At 31.5% G+C, this 18,012-nt stretch overlaps 1 protein-coding gene and 1 long non-coding RNA gene across 2 annotated transcripts in view; both read left to right on the forward strand.

Moving 5' to 3' along the window:
- Window positions 1-1,217: 1,217 nt before the first annotated feature.
- Window positions 1,218-4,059, forward strand: LOC134690678 (uncharacterized). The gene is made up of 3 exons (XR_010101995.1): window positions 1,218-1,284; window positions 2,907-2,929; window positions 3,974-4,059. It is a non-coding gene; the product is annotated as an uncharacterized LOC134690678 (long non-coding RNA).
- Window positions 4,060-10,072: 6,013 nt separating this feature from the next.
- LOC134690141 (death-associated protein kinase 1-like) overlaps window positions 10,073-18,012 on the forward strand; it is a 40,452-nt gene continuing 32,512 nt past the window's right edge. The window contains exons 1-6 of the mRNA XM_063550117.1: window positions 10,073-10,192; window positions 10,525-10,623; window positions 10,787-10,885; window positions 11,049-11,147; window positions 11,484-11,582; window positions 12,196-12,303. Coding sequence (XP_063406187.1) covers window positions 10,073-10,192; window positions 10,525-10,623; window positions 10,787-10,885; window positions 11,049-11,147; window positions 11,484-11,582; window positions 12,196-12,303 — 624 coding nt within the window. The remainder of the gene's footprint in view (window positions 10,193-10,524; window positions 10,624-10,786; window positions 10,886-11,048; window positions 11,148-11,483; window positions 11,583-12,195; window positions 12,304-18,012) is intronic.

Raw genomic sequence — 18,012 nt, forward strand, 5'->3', positions numbered from 1 at the left:
AGTCGTTGTGATCATTGTCCAGTCCTTGGGATCATTGTCCAGTCAATTTAATGCTTGTCCAGTTGAGTTGTTATTATAGGTAAATGTACATTGCATGTGAACTATATCGGATCATTTACTACTGAAATTTATTTCAAAAGAGAGGCAAATGTAGAATTTTAACTCTGAGAAGGGGAGATAATTAACAAATATATTTCACATTCAAAATATCACAACACCAATGTTTTTGTATTGAATAAGACACTAAAACAAAGAATGCATCCTGTATGAGTGAAGGTTTAGAGGTCTATATCAATGAGACACCAATCAATCAATGAAAGAGGTCAAATGGAATCAAACAAGCATCTTTATAACATGTTAATTATTATTTCAACCTGAAATAGAAACATTTATATTCTCATTTTAAGCATCTGACATCTGTATTTATTTGATCCTTGTCCGGTCAAGTTGATCCCTGTCCTGTCGATTTGATCCCTGTCCAGTGAAGTTGACTCCTGTCCTGTCAAGGTGATGTTATAGGTAAGTGTCCAGTCGAATATTCAAGCTCTTAAAAGGGAGATAATCAACAAATAGTTTCAACATTCAAAATACCCCAAAACCAATACTTTATACTAAACAAGACACACAAATCAGAGAACATGATGACATCATTGCAAAATTATTTTCCTTCAAAAAAAGATTGGTTGAACTTATGTGTAAACTTGGGGTAAAGTATAAAAAAATGTGAGGTATTTGTTGGAGCTTACACAACTATCTTAAAAAGAAAGCAGAACACAGTCATACTGTTAAACGTTTACTTCATCTAAATTGAGTGCTAAGGCAACATCCCACACTGACATCAAGCCTATATAAAATAGGTAAAACACAACATCATAACTACCGCAATATTTTCAACAGTATATGTCAATGAGAACGCAACCCAACAAAGTAAAAACGGACATGTGTAGAGGTCAATATATAGTCGACGAAAAAAAATTCAAATGACAAGGTCTAGATTTTCATGAAGCTGGCCATAAAGTTAGGATTTATTCATGTTAATGAATAATTAAAAAATATACCTTTATTGATCATAATTGTTGATAAAGAAACATTCATATATATCACAACAGTTACTGAAAACAAAAAGTACCGATACAGTATTATTAAGTCACTTTGTGATACATATATTTTACATATATCAGACTAAAACAAGTAAATATGATTTATCAATATTTTTCAGAGATGCTTTAGATGATGGCACTTTCTTACTGATAAATTTAGCTGACCTCAGTTTTCATCACATTAGTATGTATTGTATCATATATATGTTTTAGTTCACCTGGCATTCTCATCACTTAGCGTCAGTTGTCTATCGTTGTTGTTAAATTTCTACAAAAATCTATCCTGAAACTATTGGGACAATTTAGCGTATTTTGTTTTAATAATGTGTCAGATGATCCTGCCTGCCAACCAGCATGGCTGACACGGCTAAAAATATAACAAAGGTGTAAATTGCAAGTTTGTCTATTATCTTGAAAACTAGTATTAATACAGAAAATCTGACGACAGTTCAGAACGTTGAGATCTACCTGCTGTTCATTTACATCAAAGCTGTCAGAAGACTTCTTATAGGAGTTATTGCTTATTATTTTCCAAAGTATAATAGATGAAGATAAACTTTTATATGGAAAAATTATCAGACACAAGATCTACAAATAAGACAAACATAGCTGAAATCGTCAGGCAACTCCATATTTTAGTCATTGCTCTTTAAGACCAATTTTACAATTTTTTGCAACTTTGATTAATAATCTAATCCTCTAAAACTACTGGCCACAATCATTATTATCGTATATATTTAAACAAATATGTCCGATGGTCCTGTCTGCAAACAAACATGGTTGACATGGCTTAAAAAATAGAACATGCGGTAAAATGCAAGCTTTGTCTATCTTGAAAAATGATATGAAGAGTGACAATCTGACAATAGCAGACATGTTCTTAACTGTAAGACCTTCCTGTTGTCTATTTATGTCAAAACTGTCTGACAACTTCTTTCAGGAGTAATTGCCCTTAAATGTAAAATTTTTACTATTTTTTTTATTTTTGCTGATTATTTTGAAATTTATAATAGATAGAAAGAACATTTAATAACCTCCGTTTTACCCTTGAAACTTAAGAAAAAAAGTTACATTTATGCTTTATACGCAGGGGCTTTCTGGAAAATCCCAACTTGAAACTCGGTAAAATGCTTCCATTGAAAATTATTTCTTTTTCGGAGACAAATTGAACTCCAGTCCTGGTTGATTATAAGATAATGAAAATTGTATTGCAGAATAAATAATTTGGCCAACGATGTTTGATTCTTTATTGTTTGTTGAATGTGTTTGATTGAGAACAACAGGAAGTGTTAAATCGGGGAAGTTGTTTAAATGCAAATCGTTGTTGGTGAATCTTGTATGGAATACAGAATCATTATAAATATTCTTAAATACACAATAGATAAATAAATTTTAATATTTATGTTGCTCAATAAGTGCAGAAATAAATATTAATCTCCGCTAATTTTTGTCTCGCCTTGACGGAGTAAAAAAGCTAGACATAGGTATGCTGTTTCCGGCGGCATCGACGGCGTCAGCAATGTATTAGTTTGTGATTAGGTCTAGTTTATGGTGAATCACAAGTGGTAGGTCAATCATATTTGGTATCCACTTGTATAAGCATCTGAAAACAACTGAAATGGTATATACATTATGAAAAAATGTTAAAGGTATGTTATTGAGCACTAAACACAGGCAAGGCTCAGTATCACTCATTTCAGTATTTACCATTTCAGAGTTGTGGTTGTTGATAATTTTCAATTAGCAGAAACAATTAGCCTGGCAATTATTACTCAACAGATTTATACATTTATTTTTCTATTTTAGGAAATATGGAAGATTGGAATGAGGTAAGATGTTTTCTTCTTTAAAGTCAAACAGTCGAGTGATTTTTGTCGAACCTGCAACATTTATTTCGCAAAAGCGAGACAATGTGATCCTAGATTCCCTCGACGGCGTCAACATTAAGGTTCATTCTGTTGTTAAATTTTTTTTTAGACATCAAGTTTTTTTATGAACAAAATTAAACCATTATAACTCAGCAATGTGCAATACAGCATTTTATTTTTAACTGCTCGCTCAACATGGGAAAGAAGTGACGAAGACCCCTAAACGCATGAATGATGTTCACTAAAACAAAAAGTTTTTGAAGGAAATGCGACGTTCTCAAAAGAGGTCTATTCATTTGAATTACCCAAGCTTACCTATTGTTTGTCATAAAACTTAGAAGTAGTATTTAACACCTGTAAAAACACATAAGTGTCAAATATGTCCCCGCTGAAAAAAAGACTACTTGATCATTAAATAGTTACTATTTATTAATTTCTTTTTCTTGATTGAAAATATGTTTATGGGCTAAAATATTAAAACAACACTGTTATTTCTTTAACAGAAAAAGCTCAGAGACATTCAAAATAAATCTGTCAAAAAAATGATATCATCAAACATACAAATGTTACACTGCTCCTTTCCAAGTTGTTATTAATTGCATGTTTATATTGAAAATATTGAAACACAATTTTCACTCAGATTAGCTATTTTATGTGATGATCAAATGTTTAAAAAAAAAAAGTGTTTTTCTTCTTCAAAACTTAGGAACAGTATACAATGTAATCATAAAAATGCATAAGCAGGGTTTCCTCTGGGTCTATTTTCTTTTTCACTACCTCTTTTGACAAAACAATATATTTTTCACTACTTTCAATTTTTCCCCCCAACTATTGTTTGTCACATTGTTGTATACTAAAGACTACAATGTCTCCCGTAAGCTTGTGTTAACCAATAAAAATCAGTCATTCTAAAGTATAGTTATTGTCTGGCATTAGCGTGAAAAACATTTCAGTTACTACACTCTTTATATTTTGTTAAATGTAAACTCTGTTTCTTATTTACAGAATCTCCTTGAAGCTGCTAAAAATGGAAGAGTAGAAGAATTGAAGCTTTGCCTAGCGAACGGAGCAAACATTGATTATCAACAGGTAAACTTGTAACATTGAATATCAAGTAGATAAATTTGTAACATTGACTATCAAATAGGTAAACTTGTAACATTGACTATCAAATAGGTAAACTTGTAACATTGACTATCAAATAGGTAAACTTGTAACATTGAATATCAAATAGGTAAACTTGTAACATTGAATATCAAATAGGTAAACTTGTAACATTGAACTTCAAATAGGTAAACTTGTAACATTGAATATCAAATAGGTAAACTTGTAACATTGAATATCAAATAGGTAAACTTGTAACATTGAATATCAAATAGGTAAAATAGGTAAACTTGTAACATTGACTATCAAATAGGTAAACTTGTAACATTGAATATCAAATAGGTAAACTTGTTACATTGAATATCAAATATGTAAACTTGTAACATTGACTATCAAAAAGGTAAACTGGTAACATTGAACTTCAAATAGGTAAACTTGTAACATTGAATATCAAATAGGTAAACTTGTAACATTGAATATCAAATAGGTAAACTAGTAATATTGAACTTCAAATAGGTAAACTTGTAACATTGAATATCAAATAGGTAAACTTGTAACATTTAATGTCAAATAGGTAAATTTGTGATATTGACTATCAAATAGGTAAACTTGTAACATTGACTATCAAATAGGTAAACTTGTAACATTAAATTTCAAATAGGTAAACTTGTAACCTTTAATATCAAATAGGTAAACTTGTTACATTGAATATCAAGTAGGTAAACTTGTAACATTGAATATCAAATAGGTAAACTTGTAACATTGAATATCAAGTAGATAAACTTGAAATATTGAATATCAACATGAGCAAGTTGGTAAACTTGTAATATTGAATATCAACATGAGCAAGTAGGTAAACTTGTAACATTGAATATCAAGTAGGTAAACTTGTAACATTGAATATCAAATAGGTAAACTTGTAACATTGAATATCAAGTAGATAAACTTGAAATATTGAATATCAACATGAGCAAGTTGGTAAACTTGTAATATTGAATATCAACATGAGCAAGTAGGTAAACTTGTAACATTGAATATCAAGTAGGTAAACTTGTAACATAGTAGGTAAACTTATCATGACACAACACTGGTGTAAAACAAAGAACATGTAACACATCAGGACACTACAGTTATGTTCAACACAAAACGTGAGTCACATCATGACACAAAACTGATGTTCAACACAATATATAAGCCACATCTTGACACAACACTGGTGTTCGTCACATAATATGACATCATGACACAACACTGATGTTCAACACAGAACATGGGACACATCATGACACAACACCGATGTTCAACACAGAACATGGGACACACCATGACACAACACTGATGTTCAACACAAAACATGGGACACACCATGACACAACACTGATGTTCATCACAGAACATGGGACACATCATGACACAACACTGATGTTCAACACAAAACATGGGACACACCATGACACAACACTGATGTTCAACACAGAGCATGGGACACACCATAACACAACACTAATGTTCAACACAAAACATGGGACACACCATGACACAACACTGATGTTCAACACAGAACATGAGACACATTATGACACAGCACTGATGTTCAACACAAAAAATGAGACAAATTATGACAAAACACTGATGTTCAACACAGAACACAAGACACATCGTGACACAACATTGATGTTCAACAAAATACATAAGAAACATTATGACACAACACTGATGTTCAACACAGAACATGGGACACAAAATGACACAACACTGATGTTCAACACAAAACATGGGACACATCATGCCACAAAACTGATGTTCAACACAAAACATGGGACATACCATGACACGTCACTGATGTTCATCACAGAACATGGAACACATCATGACACAACACTGTTGTCCATCACAGAACAGGAAACACATCATGACACAACACTGATGTTCATCACAGAACAAGAGACACATAATAACAGAACATTGAAGATCAATATAGAACACAAGCTATATCATAATATAACTGTTGTTCATCACAACAAATAAGCCACATCATGACACAACATTGGTGTTCATCACATAACATGAGACACATCATGCATAACACTGATGTTCAACACAGAACATGAGACACATCATGACACAACCATGGTTTTTAACACAACACATGGTGTTCGTCACATAATATGACATCATGACACAACACTGATGTTCAACACAGAACATGGGACACAACACTGATGTTTAACACAGAACATGGGACACAACACTGATGTTCAACACAGAACATGGGACACACCATGACACAACACTGATGTTCAACACAACACATTGGACACACCATGACGCAACACTGATGTTCATCACAGAACAAGAGACACATAATAACAGAACATTGAAGATCAACATAGAACACAAGCTACGTCATAATATAACTGTTGTTCATCACAACAAATAAGCCACATCAAGACAAAACATTGGTGTTCATCACATAACATGAGACACATCATGACACAACACTGATGTTCAACACAGAACATGAGACACATCATGACACAACCATGGTGTTTAACACAATACATGATGAACCATGACACAACACTGAAAGTTCAACACAGAACATGAAACACATCATGATATAACATTGATGTTCAACACAGAACATGAGACACATCATGATAAAACACTGATGTTCAACACAGAACATGAGACACATTGTGACACAACATTGATGTTCAACACAGAACATGAGACACATCATAACACAACACTGATGTTCAACACAGAACATGAGACACATCGTGACACAACATTGATGTTCAACACAGAACATGAGACACATCATGATAAAACACTGATGTTCAACACAGAACATGAGACACATCGTGACACAACACTGATGTTCAACACAGAACACGAGACACATTGTGACACAACATTGATGTTCAACACAACACATAAGAAACATGACAAAACACTGATGTTCAACACAGAACATGAGACACATGATGACAAAACACTGATGTTCAACACAGAACATGAGACACATCATGATAAAACATTGATGTTCAACACAGAACATGAGACACATCATGACACAACACTTATGTTCAACACAGAACATGAAACACATCATGACACAACATTGATGTTCAACACAGAACATGAGAGACAACATGACACAACACTGATGTTCAACACGGAACATGAATCGCATGACACAACACTTATGTTCATTACAAAACATGTGACACATCATGACACACCACTGATGTTCCACACAGAAAATGAGACACGTCATGACACAACACTGAAAACATACATGTAATCAGAGTACTGCACTAAATGTGAAACCTACCATTTTTATACGACCGCCAAAATTGAAAAATTTTTGGTTGTTTATTGGTATGACGTTGGCTTCGTCGTCCGAAGACATTTGGTTCGCACTATAACTTTAGTATAAGTAAATAGAAATCTATGAAATTTAAACACAAGGTTTATGACCATAAAAGGACGGTTGGAATTGATTTTGATTTTTTTGGTCCCAACAGTTTAGGAATTAGGGGCCAAAAAGGTCCCAAATAAGCATTTTTCTTAGTTTTTGCACAATAACTTTTATAGTATAAGTAAATAGAAATATATGAAATTTTAACACAAGTTTTATGACCACAAAAGGAAGGTTGTGAGTGATTTTGTGAGTTTTGATCCCAAGAGTTTAGGAATGAGGGGCCAAAAGGGTCCAAAATTAAACGTTGTTTTATTTGATAAAAAATTGAGTTATTGGGATTCTTTGATATGCCAAATCTAACCGTGTATTTAGATTCTTAATTTTTGGTCCTGTTCTCAAATTGGTCTACATTAAGGTCCAAAGGGACCAGAACTATACTTAGTTTAATTTTAACAAAAATTGAATTCTTGCGGTTCTTTGATATGCTGAATCTGAACATGTACTTAGATTTTTGATAATGGGACCAGTTTTCAAGTTTGTCTATTTACTCTGTGTAGTCAGGTCAGGTCCAGGCTGTGTGTTGTGTGTTTGTTTACATGTGTTTGGTTGTTAAATTTGTTTGTCTATTTACTCTGAGTAGTCAGGTCCAGACCATAACAACTAGCAACACATGGTCTAGACCTGACTACTCAGACTAAATAGACAAACAAATTTAACAACCAAACACATGGTCTGAACCTGGCTACTCAGAGTTAATAGACAAATATAACAACACACAACACATGGTCTGGACCTGACTACTGAGAGTAAATAAACAAACAAATATAACAACACACAACACATAGTCTTGACCTGACTACTGAGGTAAATAGACAAACAAATATAACAAACAACACATGGTCTGGACCTGGCTACTCAGAGTAAATAGACAAACAAATATAGCAACTAAACACATGGTCTGGACCTGACTACTGAGAGTAAATAGACAAATAAATATAACAACACATGGTCTGGACCTGACTACTGAGAGTAAAAAACAAATAAATATAACAACTAACAACACATGGTCTGGACCTGACCTGACTTCTGAGAGTAAATAGACAAACAAATATAACAACACACAACACATGGTCTGGACCTGACTACTCAGAGTAAATAGACATACTAATACAACAACTTACAACACATGGTATGGACCTGACTGCTCAGAGTAAATAGACACACAAATACAACAACTAACAACACATGGACCTGACCTGACTAAGAGTAAGTAGACAAACAAATACAACAACTAACAACACATGGTATGGACCTGACTGCTCAGAGTAAATAGACGAACAAATACAACAACTTATAACACATGGTCTGGACCCAACTACTCAGAGTAAATAGACATACAAATACAACAACTAATAACACATGACCTGGACCTGACTACTCAGAGTAAATAGACAAACAAATACAACAGCACATGGTCTGGACCTGACTACTGAGAGTAAATAGACAAACACATATAACAACAAACAACACATGATCCAGGTTGTCTGATTTGGTACAGGCACAAAATGTGAAGGGGTTAAACATATTTGCTTTTGTACAATTCCCCCTTTACCTATCTAGAACATTGGTATTGAAAATAAAACACAATAATAAACCCTGCACTGTTCAAATACCATTGGTCTGTATGGAAACTGATACTTAGTCATTATACTGAATCAACATTAAATCAAAATTCTCAATTTGAATAGACAGTTTTAATGGAAAAAAAATGTATGCAGGGTTTGATTTTAAAATATTTTTGTTTGTGTTTAAGTTATGGATGGTGAAGTTCTTATTTTGCTTCTTGACAAGAAACAATTGTTTACACTAAGGTTTTACTTGGTGTTGTGTTAACAACTTTGATCAGATAGTGATATGTATAAAGATCTAATGTAGAAACATCTTGTAAAAAGGACAAATAGTCGTTAGATTCATATAAAATGTAATTCCGTTTTACTCATATAATTGTTCTGAATCTGAAAATACTACTCTTTTATTTTTTTTTTAGATTAATGATTATTCTGAACCTGCACTAAATCCTGTTATTAATTAGGCATATTTAATGAACAACAAATGCTTGTATGAATAATAATAATAATAATAATAATAATAATAATAATCTTTATTTAGAGAGGGTCTCATTTTCTTTATGTTGTACTAAATCAGGAAATAAAACTTGTTTCATGCTTTTTTGAATAATTTATTTTATTAACATTAATGATTAAATGGAATCTACACTAAATCCTTTTTACACACAAAACATGTTGTTAATTATACAGTTTTAATGAACAAATATTTGTTAGAATCATATAAAGTGGGGTCTCATTTTACTCATAGTATTGTTCTGAATCAGAAAATATATCTTTTTTCATATTTTTTGGAAAAAATATTTTTATTACAATTAATGATTTTACTGAATATACACTTAAATTCTAAATCCTGTTGTTAATCAGACAGTTTTAATTAATGTGACTATTTATTTTTGTTAATATTTATTACACAACATTGTCAAGTTTATCGGACAAGTTTTGATGTCAGTTGTATTATTCCAGGTTAATGGATGGACAGCATTAATGTTGGCTGCCAGCGAAGGACATGTGAAAGTGTGTCAACTTCTCCTGAAGAACAGATGTAAAACAGATATCAAAAATGTATGTTATCTACTAAATCTGATCACATTACTTTTAATCAACACTAATCATGTTGTTAATAAGACAGGTTTAATGAACAAATATTTGTTATAATTATATAAAGTGGGGTCTCATTTTACTCATAGTATTGTTCTGAATCAGAAAATATATATTTTTTTCATTTTTCTTTAAAAAAAATATTTCTTAAAATTAATGATTAAACTGAATCTACACTAAATCCTGTTGTTAATTAGACAGTTTTAATTAATGTGACTATTTATTTTTGTTTATATTTATTACACAACATTGTCCAGTTTATCAGACAAGTTTTGATGTCAGTTGTATTATTCCAGGATACTGGACGGACAGCATTAATGGAGGCTGCCAGGGAAGGACATGTGGAGGTGTGTCAACTTCTCCTGGAGAACAGATGTAACAAAGATATCACAACAGTATGTTATCTACTAAATCTGATCACATTACTTTTAATCAACACAAAATCATGTTGTTAATCAGACAGTTTTAATTAATGTGACTGGTCATTTCTGTTTATATTTATAACACAACATTGTCCAGTTTATCAGACAAGTTTTGATGTCAGTTGTATTATTCCAGGATACTGGACGGACAGCATTAATGGAGGCTGCCAGGGGAGGACATGTGGAAGTGTGTCGACTTCTCCTGGAGAACAGATGTAACAAAGATATCACAACAGTATGTTATCTACTAAATCTGATCACATTACTTTTAATCAACACAAAATCATGTTGTTAATCAGACAGTTTTAATTAATGTGACTGGTCATTTCTGTTTATATTTATTACACAACATTGTCCAGTTTATCAGACAAGTTTTGATGTCAGTTGTATTATTCCAGGTTAAAGGATGGACAGCATTAATGTCAGCTGCCATTAATGGACATGTGGAAGTGTGTCAACTTCTCCTGGAGAACAGATGTAACAAAGATATCACAACAGTATGTTATCTACTAAGTCTGATCACATTACTTTTAATCTAAACAAAATCATGTTGTTAATTAGACAGGTTTAATGAACAACCAATATTTGTAATAATTATATAAAGTGGGGTCTCATTTTACTCATAGTATTGTTCTGAATCAGAAAATATAACTTTTTTCATTTTTCTTTGAAAAATTTACTTTTATAAAATTAATGATTTTACTGAATCTACACTAAATCCTGTTGTTAATCAGACAGTTTTAATTAATGTGACTGGTCATTTCTGTTTATATTTATTACACAACATTGTCCAGTTTATCAGACAAGTTTTGATGTCAGTTGTATTATTCCAGGATGATGGACGGACAGCATTAATGTATGCTGCCATGTATGGAAATGTGGAAGTGTGTCAACTTCTCCTGGAGAACAGATGTAACAAAGATATCACAACAGTATGTTATCTACTAAATCTGATCACATTACTGTTAACCAACATAAAGTTGTTAATAAGACAGGTTTAATGGACAACTATTGTTTGTAATAATTATATAAAGTGGGGTCTCATTTTTCTTGTCTCCTCGTACTTAATCAGGAAATGTAACTATTTTTCATATATCTTTAAAAAAGTTTTTTTTTTTAAATTGATCATTATTCTGAACCATGTTAATCAGACAGATTTTATTATTATATCAACAAATACTTTCTAGAATTATATAAAGTGAGATCTCATTTATCTCTGTGCATTTCACTGAATCAATTGATATAGATATTTTATGTATTTCTTGAAAAAAAAAATTTGTTTGTTAACATGACATTTCTGATGGAAGTTCTGACATCCCACAAAAACTTGTTGTTTATGTACAATATAAATACAAGTGTGATCGGTCATTTTGTTCAGTTTTGACCACTGCTTCATGTGATATACATTTTGTTTTTATTTGTTACACAACATTATCCAGTTTATCAGACAAGTTTTAATGTCAGTTGTAGGATATGTTATATATTATTGATATTGATAACAAAGTATTATCCATAATATTTACATGTTATTTGGTATTATTGTAGAGAGATGGAGAAACAGCTTTACATCTGGCTGCTGAGAGGGGATATCTACAGATCACAAGATGTCTTGTAGAAGAAGGAGGTATCAGTCCCTTTGTTAAAACACACAAGGTAATATTACGTATATAGTATATGCCCAATATTCAACTATTAAATAATGCATCACTAAAATGATGTTTAAGATATTTTTGGTCAAATGGATTTTTTTTTCTCAAGGTTATAGTTTATACACATATGTCATATGATCCTTTAAATTGAACTAAAATTATGAAAGTGTTTTACAGACTTGCATGGCTTAGTTTTTACTATAAAACATATGAACATATATGATCATATACAAGAACTTCAAAATTTTCAAAAATAAAATGATTTTGAAAAGGCCACATGCACATTTTAGGTGATTAGTTATAGTCTAGTCACTTTACCTATTTTTATAAACTGAAAGTCTGACCGCGATAATTTAAGAGAAAATGAATTTGTTTGTGCCTAAATATAGATAAAGTAATGTCAAATTTTATTGATTGTGGGTATAATTGGTATTTTTAAGTGTATCTGTTAACTTCTGTCATATTTGCAAAGTGACAAAAGGGAAGTAATTCAATTGTTTTAAGTCAATAGCCAATATATAAGGGAGATAACAATGATACAACTTACTATCTATAGTCTATTTTCTTTATTAAAACAACTGTTCTTCTAATGCATCCTTATCTGAAAGTGAAAAGATACATTTTACAGAGGTATTATTAGATGTTGTATACATAATTCTAATGTTGATGCAATATTAAAAAAAAATACACCTACAACAAGATCACATTGTGTTTTCATAACAACACATCCACTATAGTTTAGGAAACTTGTGTTTTGCATCAACCTAAATAAAACAATACTGATCAGTACTACTAATAAATTCACATAAATTTCTAGTGCAATCAAATTTTAAAAAATCAGGTGTATGAAAAAATTTACAGCTAATTTCCTAATGTTTGACGTAGAGAAAATTTTTGAAAGGCTTGCTTGCTCTGTTTGTTTAAATTTTAATTCAAGATTTGTAAGTAGCATTTACATCTTCAAACAATATATATAGGCATATTTTAACTTGTATATATATTATATTTAAATTTGATTGGACATTATCCCTATTACAATAGTACAATAAACAAACAAAGCAAGCAAGACAACCAAAGTCTTGCTTTACATGCATTAGGAAATTAGCTGTAATCATAAAACAAATTAGTTTGAAAACATGCTTGTGACACAACTTGTGCTATGAAAACTCACATATCCAAACCAGTTTCACCATGATCAGACTTTAGTTTAGTAAAATTAGTGCTTCATACCTGCATGTCAACCTGTGACAATGAAAATGCAGGTCATGACCTGCATTGAAGAATCAAATCTCAGGTCATAAGGCGTACAAACTTTTTCGAGCTGAATTTCAGTATTTATGGTACATTTTCTTATAATGTATATCAAAGATACCAAAACATCAATGCATGTTCACTTGGTTAAGTCATTTTAAATCCTATTGATTATTATTTCATTGCACTTTGAAAGATTTTTATCTATTTTTCAAATGTAATTTTATAATATTTGAGACTACTAGCTATGTGGCCTTTAAACATACCAGCACCCAATAGACAAGGAAATTAGACTATGATAAAATATAGTAATACAGTTAAAGAAAGTATAAATGTAAAAAATAATTTTCAACTTTTTTTTAAAAATTGTATAAAAGTATAAAAATAATCAAAAGTTATTTTTCAATAAGATAATTTTTATTAACCAATCATGGTGCCCAAAATTTGAGCTATACAATCAAATGAATGAATTACAAAATAAAGCACAGAAAATGATTAGAATGATTAAAGTACATTTAGACAACAAAAAATAAAAACAACACATGAATACACATTTACACTAATTAACCTGATATAAACCAAGTTATTAACAAAACATAGTTGTTATGGGTGCCACTGTGACCTGGAGAAATGACATAATTCTTTATAGTACTAGGTCTATGGGAGACAACTCCTGATCAATTTTATTTCCTATAATTATATATCTATCTATATTTTTCTTCTATTTATTTCTTTTTTGTTTTTGTTTTTTTAAACAACAATATTTTCTATAATTTTCTTTCGTTCTTCAAAAAGGGAGTGCAATAAATTAGATGAGTTTGAAGTTACAAACAAATCTTCAGATGAAAGAATCCAAACAAATTTCATTTCATCAGATAATCTTGAAAATTTTTTGAATTTTAAATTTAAATTAGATAGATGTTGAGATCGAGTATCTTTTAGAACAGGACATTTTAAAAGAAAATGTAGTTCGTCTTCAACTGCGTTCTTACATAGCTTACACTTTCTGTCTTCAGCTTTAATCCCAAAATACCTCCCTCTTTCGATTTCAAGATCATGACAGCTAGTTCTAAATCTTGTGATTATTTGCCTGTCTTTTTTTGAATTCATTTTTAAATATGGTTCAAACATAAAAATATTTTTAAATTTTCTGTAAGTTCTTAATTTATTGCCCAATATGTATTTGAATTTTATATTTTTATGATTTAATCTTTTTCACCCATAAAACCTAAATATAAGGAATAATTTTGAATGGTGACAAATAAGGGGAAGTAACTCTAGAAATATGTTTGTAAACAAATAGTGCAATTTATTTACGACCTGAAGCTAAGGCCAGGATTTTTTAATTTGTTGGTTTACGGATCCGCCGACCCGATTTTGCCGATTTCAACAATAAAAATAAAATTGACTTTTTATTTTTTTTTATTTTTTAATTCTCGCCGACCCTAACAAATGCATTATCCCTGAAAAATAATTAAAATATCCTTTTTTATGAAATGAAATGCATTATTCACTAACAGAAGTGATGACACTTTCTGTTGTAAAAAAAATGAAACTTCCAGTTTACGTTTCTAAAAATAGACAAATCAATTATTAATGACCTTGAAATGTTGTTTGCGCAAATAATTTTGCGGAACGAAACCTGTGTTTAAAACCAACAACACGATAAGTTCGTTTCCCTTATTTGTGACCAGTAAGATGCATGTTCTCATAGAAAAAGACTTGTCCAAATGTGGACAGGTGGAAGTTCAAGACATCAAGTTAAAGTACTGAATTTATCAAATCATATGATATTTTCTTGTTTCATAGATATAAATACAAAAATATCGTCCATTTGGATAAAAAAACGGGAATTCATAACAGATTATTTAACCTTATATTCTCGTTTTTCCTGTGGACGAGTCTATTACCTTTTTGACACGCATGTTGAAACTTAATTTCGTACGACGTTTTTACATTTTTTTCTTTATCAGTTTTCAAGCTTATTATTATTCACCAAATTTTGATTAAGAGCAACTGACAGTAATCTGTTTTTCTTGTTTGTGAAATGACGATTTAATTTCATCTTTGTTCGTCTACCCCCTTTTTTTTAACGGGAAATTTTTAGACAATGTCATGATGCGATGTTTACAGCTGAGCAATAATATTTCATCAAACTAAAATTCAAGAATGATGACAAAATAGTATGACAAACATATTATTAAAAAGGTGAAATATATTTTATTTTGCATGTCTTGAAGGATTTTTTTTTTTTTTCCCCGACCGACCGACCCGACTTTTTCATGGAGAAAATCCGTAAACCAACAAATTAAAAAACCGTGGCCTAAGGTAATTGGTGTTAATTAACAGTGTGTTTGACACCAAAGCTGTCAAGTGAAGCCAAGCACTTAATGAGTCACTTAATTTGACAGTTTACATAGCTAGATGAACTTCCTGTTCATGGAAGAATTACGAATTTGCTGGTATTTCAAAGTTACTTATGAAATCAATCTCAAGGCTAAGAAATACAGGTGAAATCGGGTCATTTTCGGAATTCCCGGGTTATTTCAATGACCCGACGGGTGTCCCGGGTGATTCCTCAGAATTGTGAAAATCTCGGGTCACACCCGCAGAATACGGGTCAGTTGACAGGTATGGTGCTTGGATAGAACACATGTACCAATTTTCTTACCTTATTTTCTGTTATTGATACATAGATGGCACTTTCGACATACTAATTCTAAGACTCATTTTGATTTCATACTTAAATTTATTGTTCAAAATTAGTATACAATTTAAGAAACTTGACAAAATGTTTGGCCAATCAACTAGTAAAATTTAATATTTTAATTATGCACAATGCTTAGTGAGTCATCACTGTCAGTATCATCAGGAGGATCGTATTATCCCCTGCGCTGTGGGTGAATCAAACTAACTGAATGTGAAGAAGAATCAGATTCCATTATGTCAACAATTTGAATATGATTGGTGTCTATCAAATTCTGTCGGATATCTTCGTCATCAATATATATTCAATATCTACACTTGAGGACTGATTCAAAGAATCAGTTTCTGAATCAGATCTTAAAAAGTATGACTCATTTGTATTTGATTCTAGTTCCTGATATTGCCCTTCGTCTGTATGTTTAACTGTATCTGCATTAGAACTTACAAAAGAATCCATAGAAACAAATATATCTGGAGAATAGATAGTGTCTCCATTTACACATTAATTTATACTTCCATGGACAAACATTACAAATTTCACACAAACACCCTGGAGACAAATTACTGACTGATTCATCGATTTCAGAATCAGTTTCTATTCCAAAATATTCATTATATGCACAGTGATATAAAAATACTGCACTACCATTATGTAGTGAAATATATCCTTCTTCAGGAACAGGAGTCTGAAAGTAAGGGTATGCCCAAAATGCACATCTAGCCATTTTTAAAATTTAAAAATGTTTACATCTTGTATGCATTTTTAGCTCACCTGACCTGAAAGGTCAAGTGAGCTTTTCTCATCACTTGGCGTCCGTCGTCCTGCGTCCGTCGTCCGTAAACTTTTACAAAAATCTTCTCCTCTGAAACTACTTGGCCAAATTCTACCAAACATGGCCACAATCATCCTTGGGGTATCTAGTTTACAAAATGTGTGGCGTGACCCGTCAAACCTACCAAGATGGCCGCCATGGCTAAAAATAGAACATAGGGGTAAAATGCAGTTTTTATCTTATAACTCAAAAACCAAAGCATTTAGAGCAAATCTGACAAGGGGTAAAATTGTTGATCAGGTCAAGATCTATCTGCCCTGAAATTTTCAGACAAATCGGACAACCTGTTGTTGGGTTGCTGCCTGTGAAATGGTTATTTTAAGGAAATTTTGCAGTTTTTCGTTATTATCTTGAATACTATTATAGATAGAGATAAACTGTAAACAGCAATAATGTTCAGCTAAGTAGCCCTACAAATAAGTCACATGACCAAAATAGTCATTCGACCCCTTAAGGAGTTAATGCCCTTTATAGTCAATTTTTAACAACTTTTCGTCATTTTTTGTTACTTTTCTAAAAATCTTCTTCTTTGAAGCTACTTTGCCAAATTTAACCAAACTTGGCCACAATTATCATTGTGGTTTATAGTTTATAAACTGTGTCCGATGACCCAGCCTACCAAACAAAATGGCTGACATGGCTAAAATTAGAACATAGTGGTAAAATGCTGTTTTTGCTTTATATCATTCAAACTAAGACATTTAGGGCAAATCTTTCAAGATTTTAATGTCCATCAGAATAAGATATATCCCCTCACAAATTTTCAATTGAATCGGACAACCTGTTGTAGGGTTGCTGCCCTAAAATTGGTGATTTTAAGGAAATTTTGCAGTTTTTGGTTATTATTTTGAATACTATTATAGATAGAGATAAACTGTAAACAGCAATAATGTTCAGCAAAGTAAGATCTACAAATAAGTCAG

The sequence above is a fragment of the Mytilus trossulus genome, chromosome 11, assembly GCF_036588685.1.
Source record: "Mytilus trossulus isolate FHL-02 chromosome 11, PNRI_Mtr1.1.1.hap1, whole genome shotgun sequence".
Classification (NCBI taxonomy): domain Eukaryota; kingdom Metazoa; phylum Mollusca; class Bivalvia; order Mytilida; family Mytilidae; genus Mytilus; species Mytilus trossulus.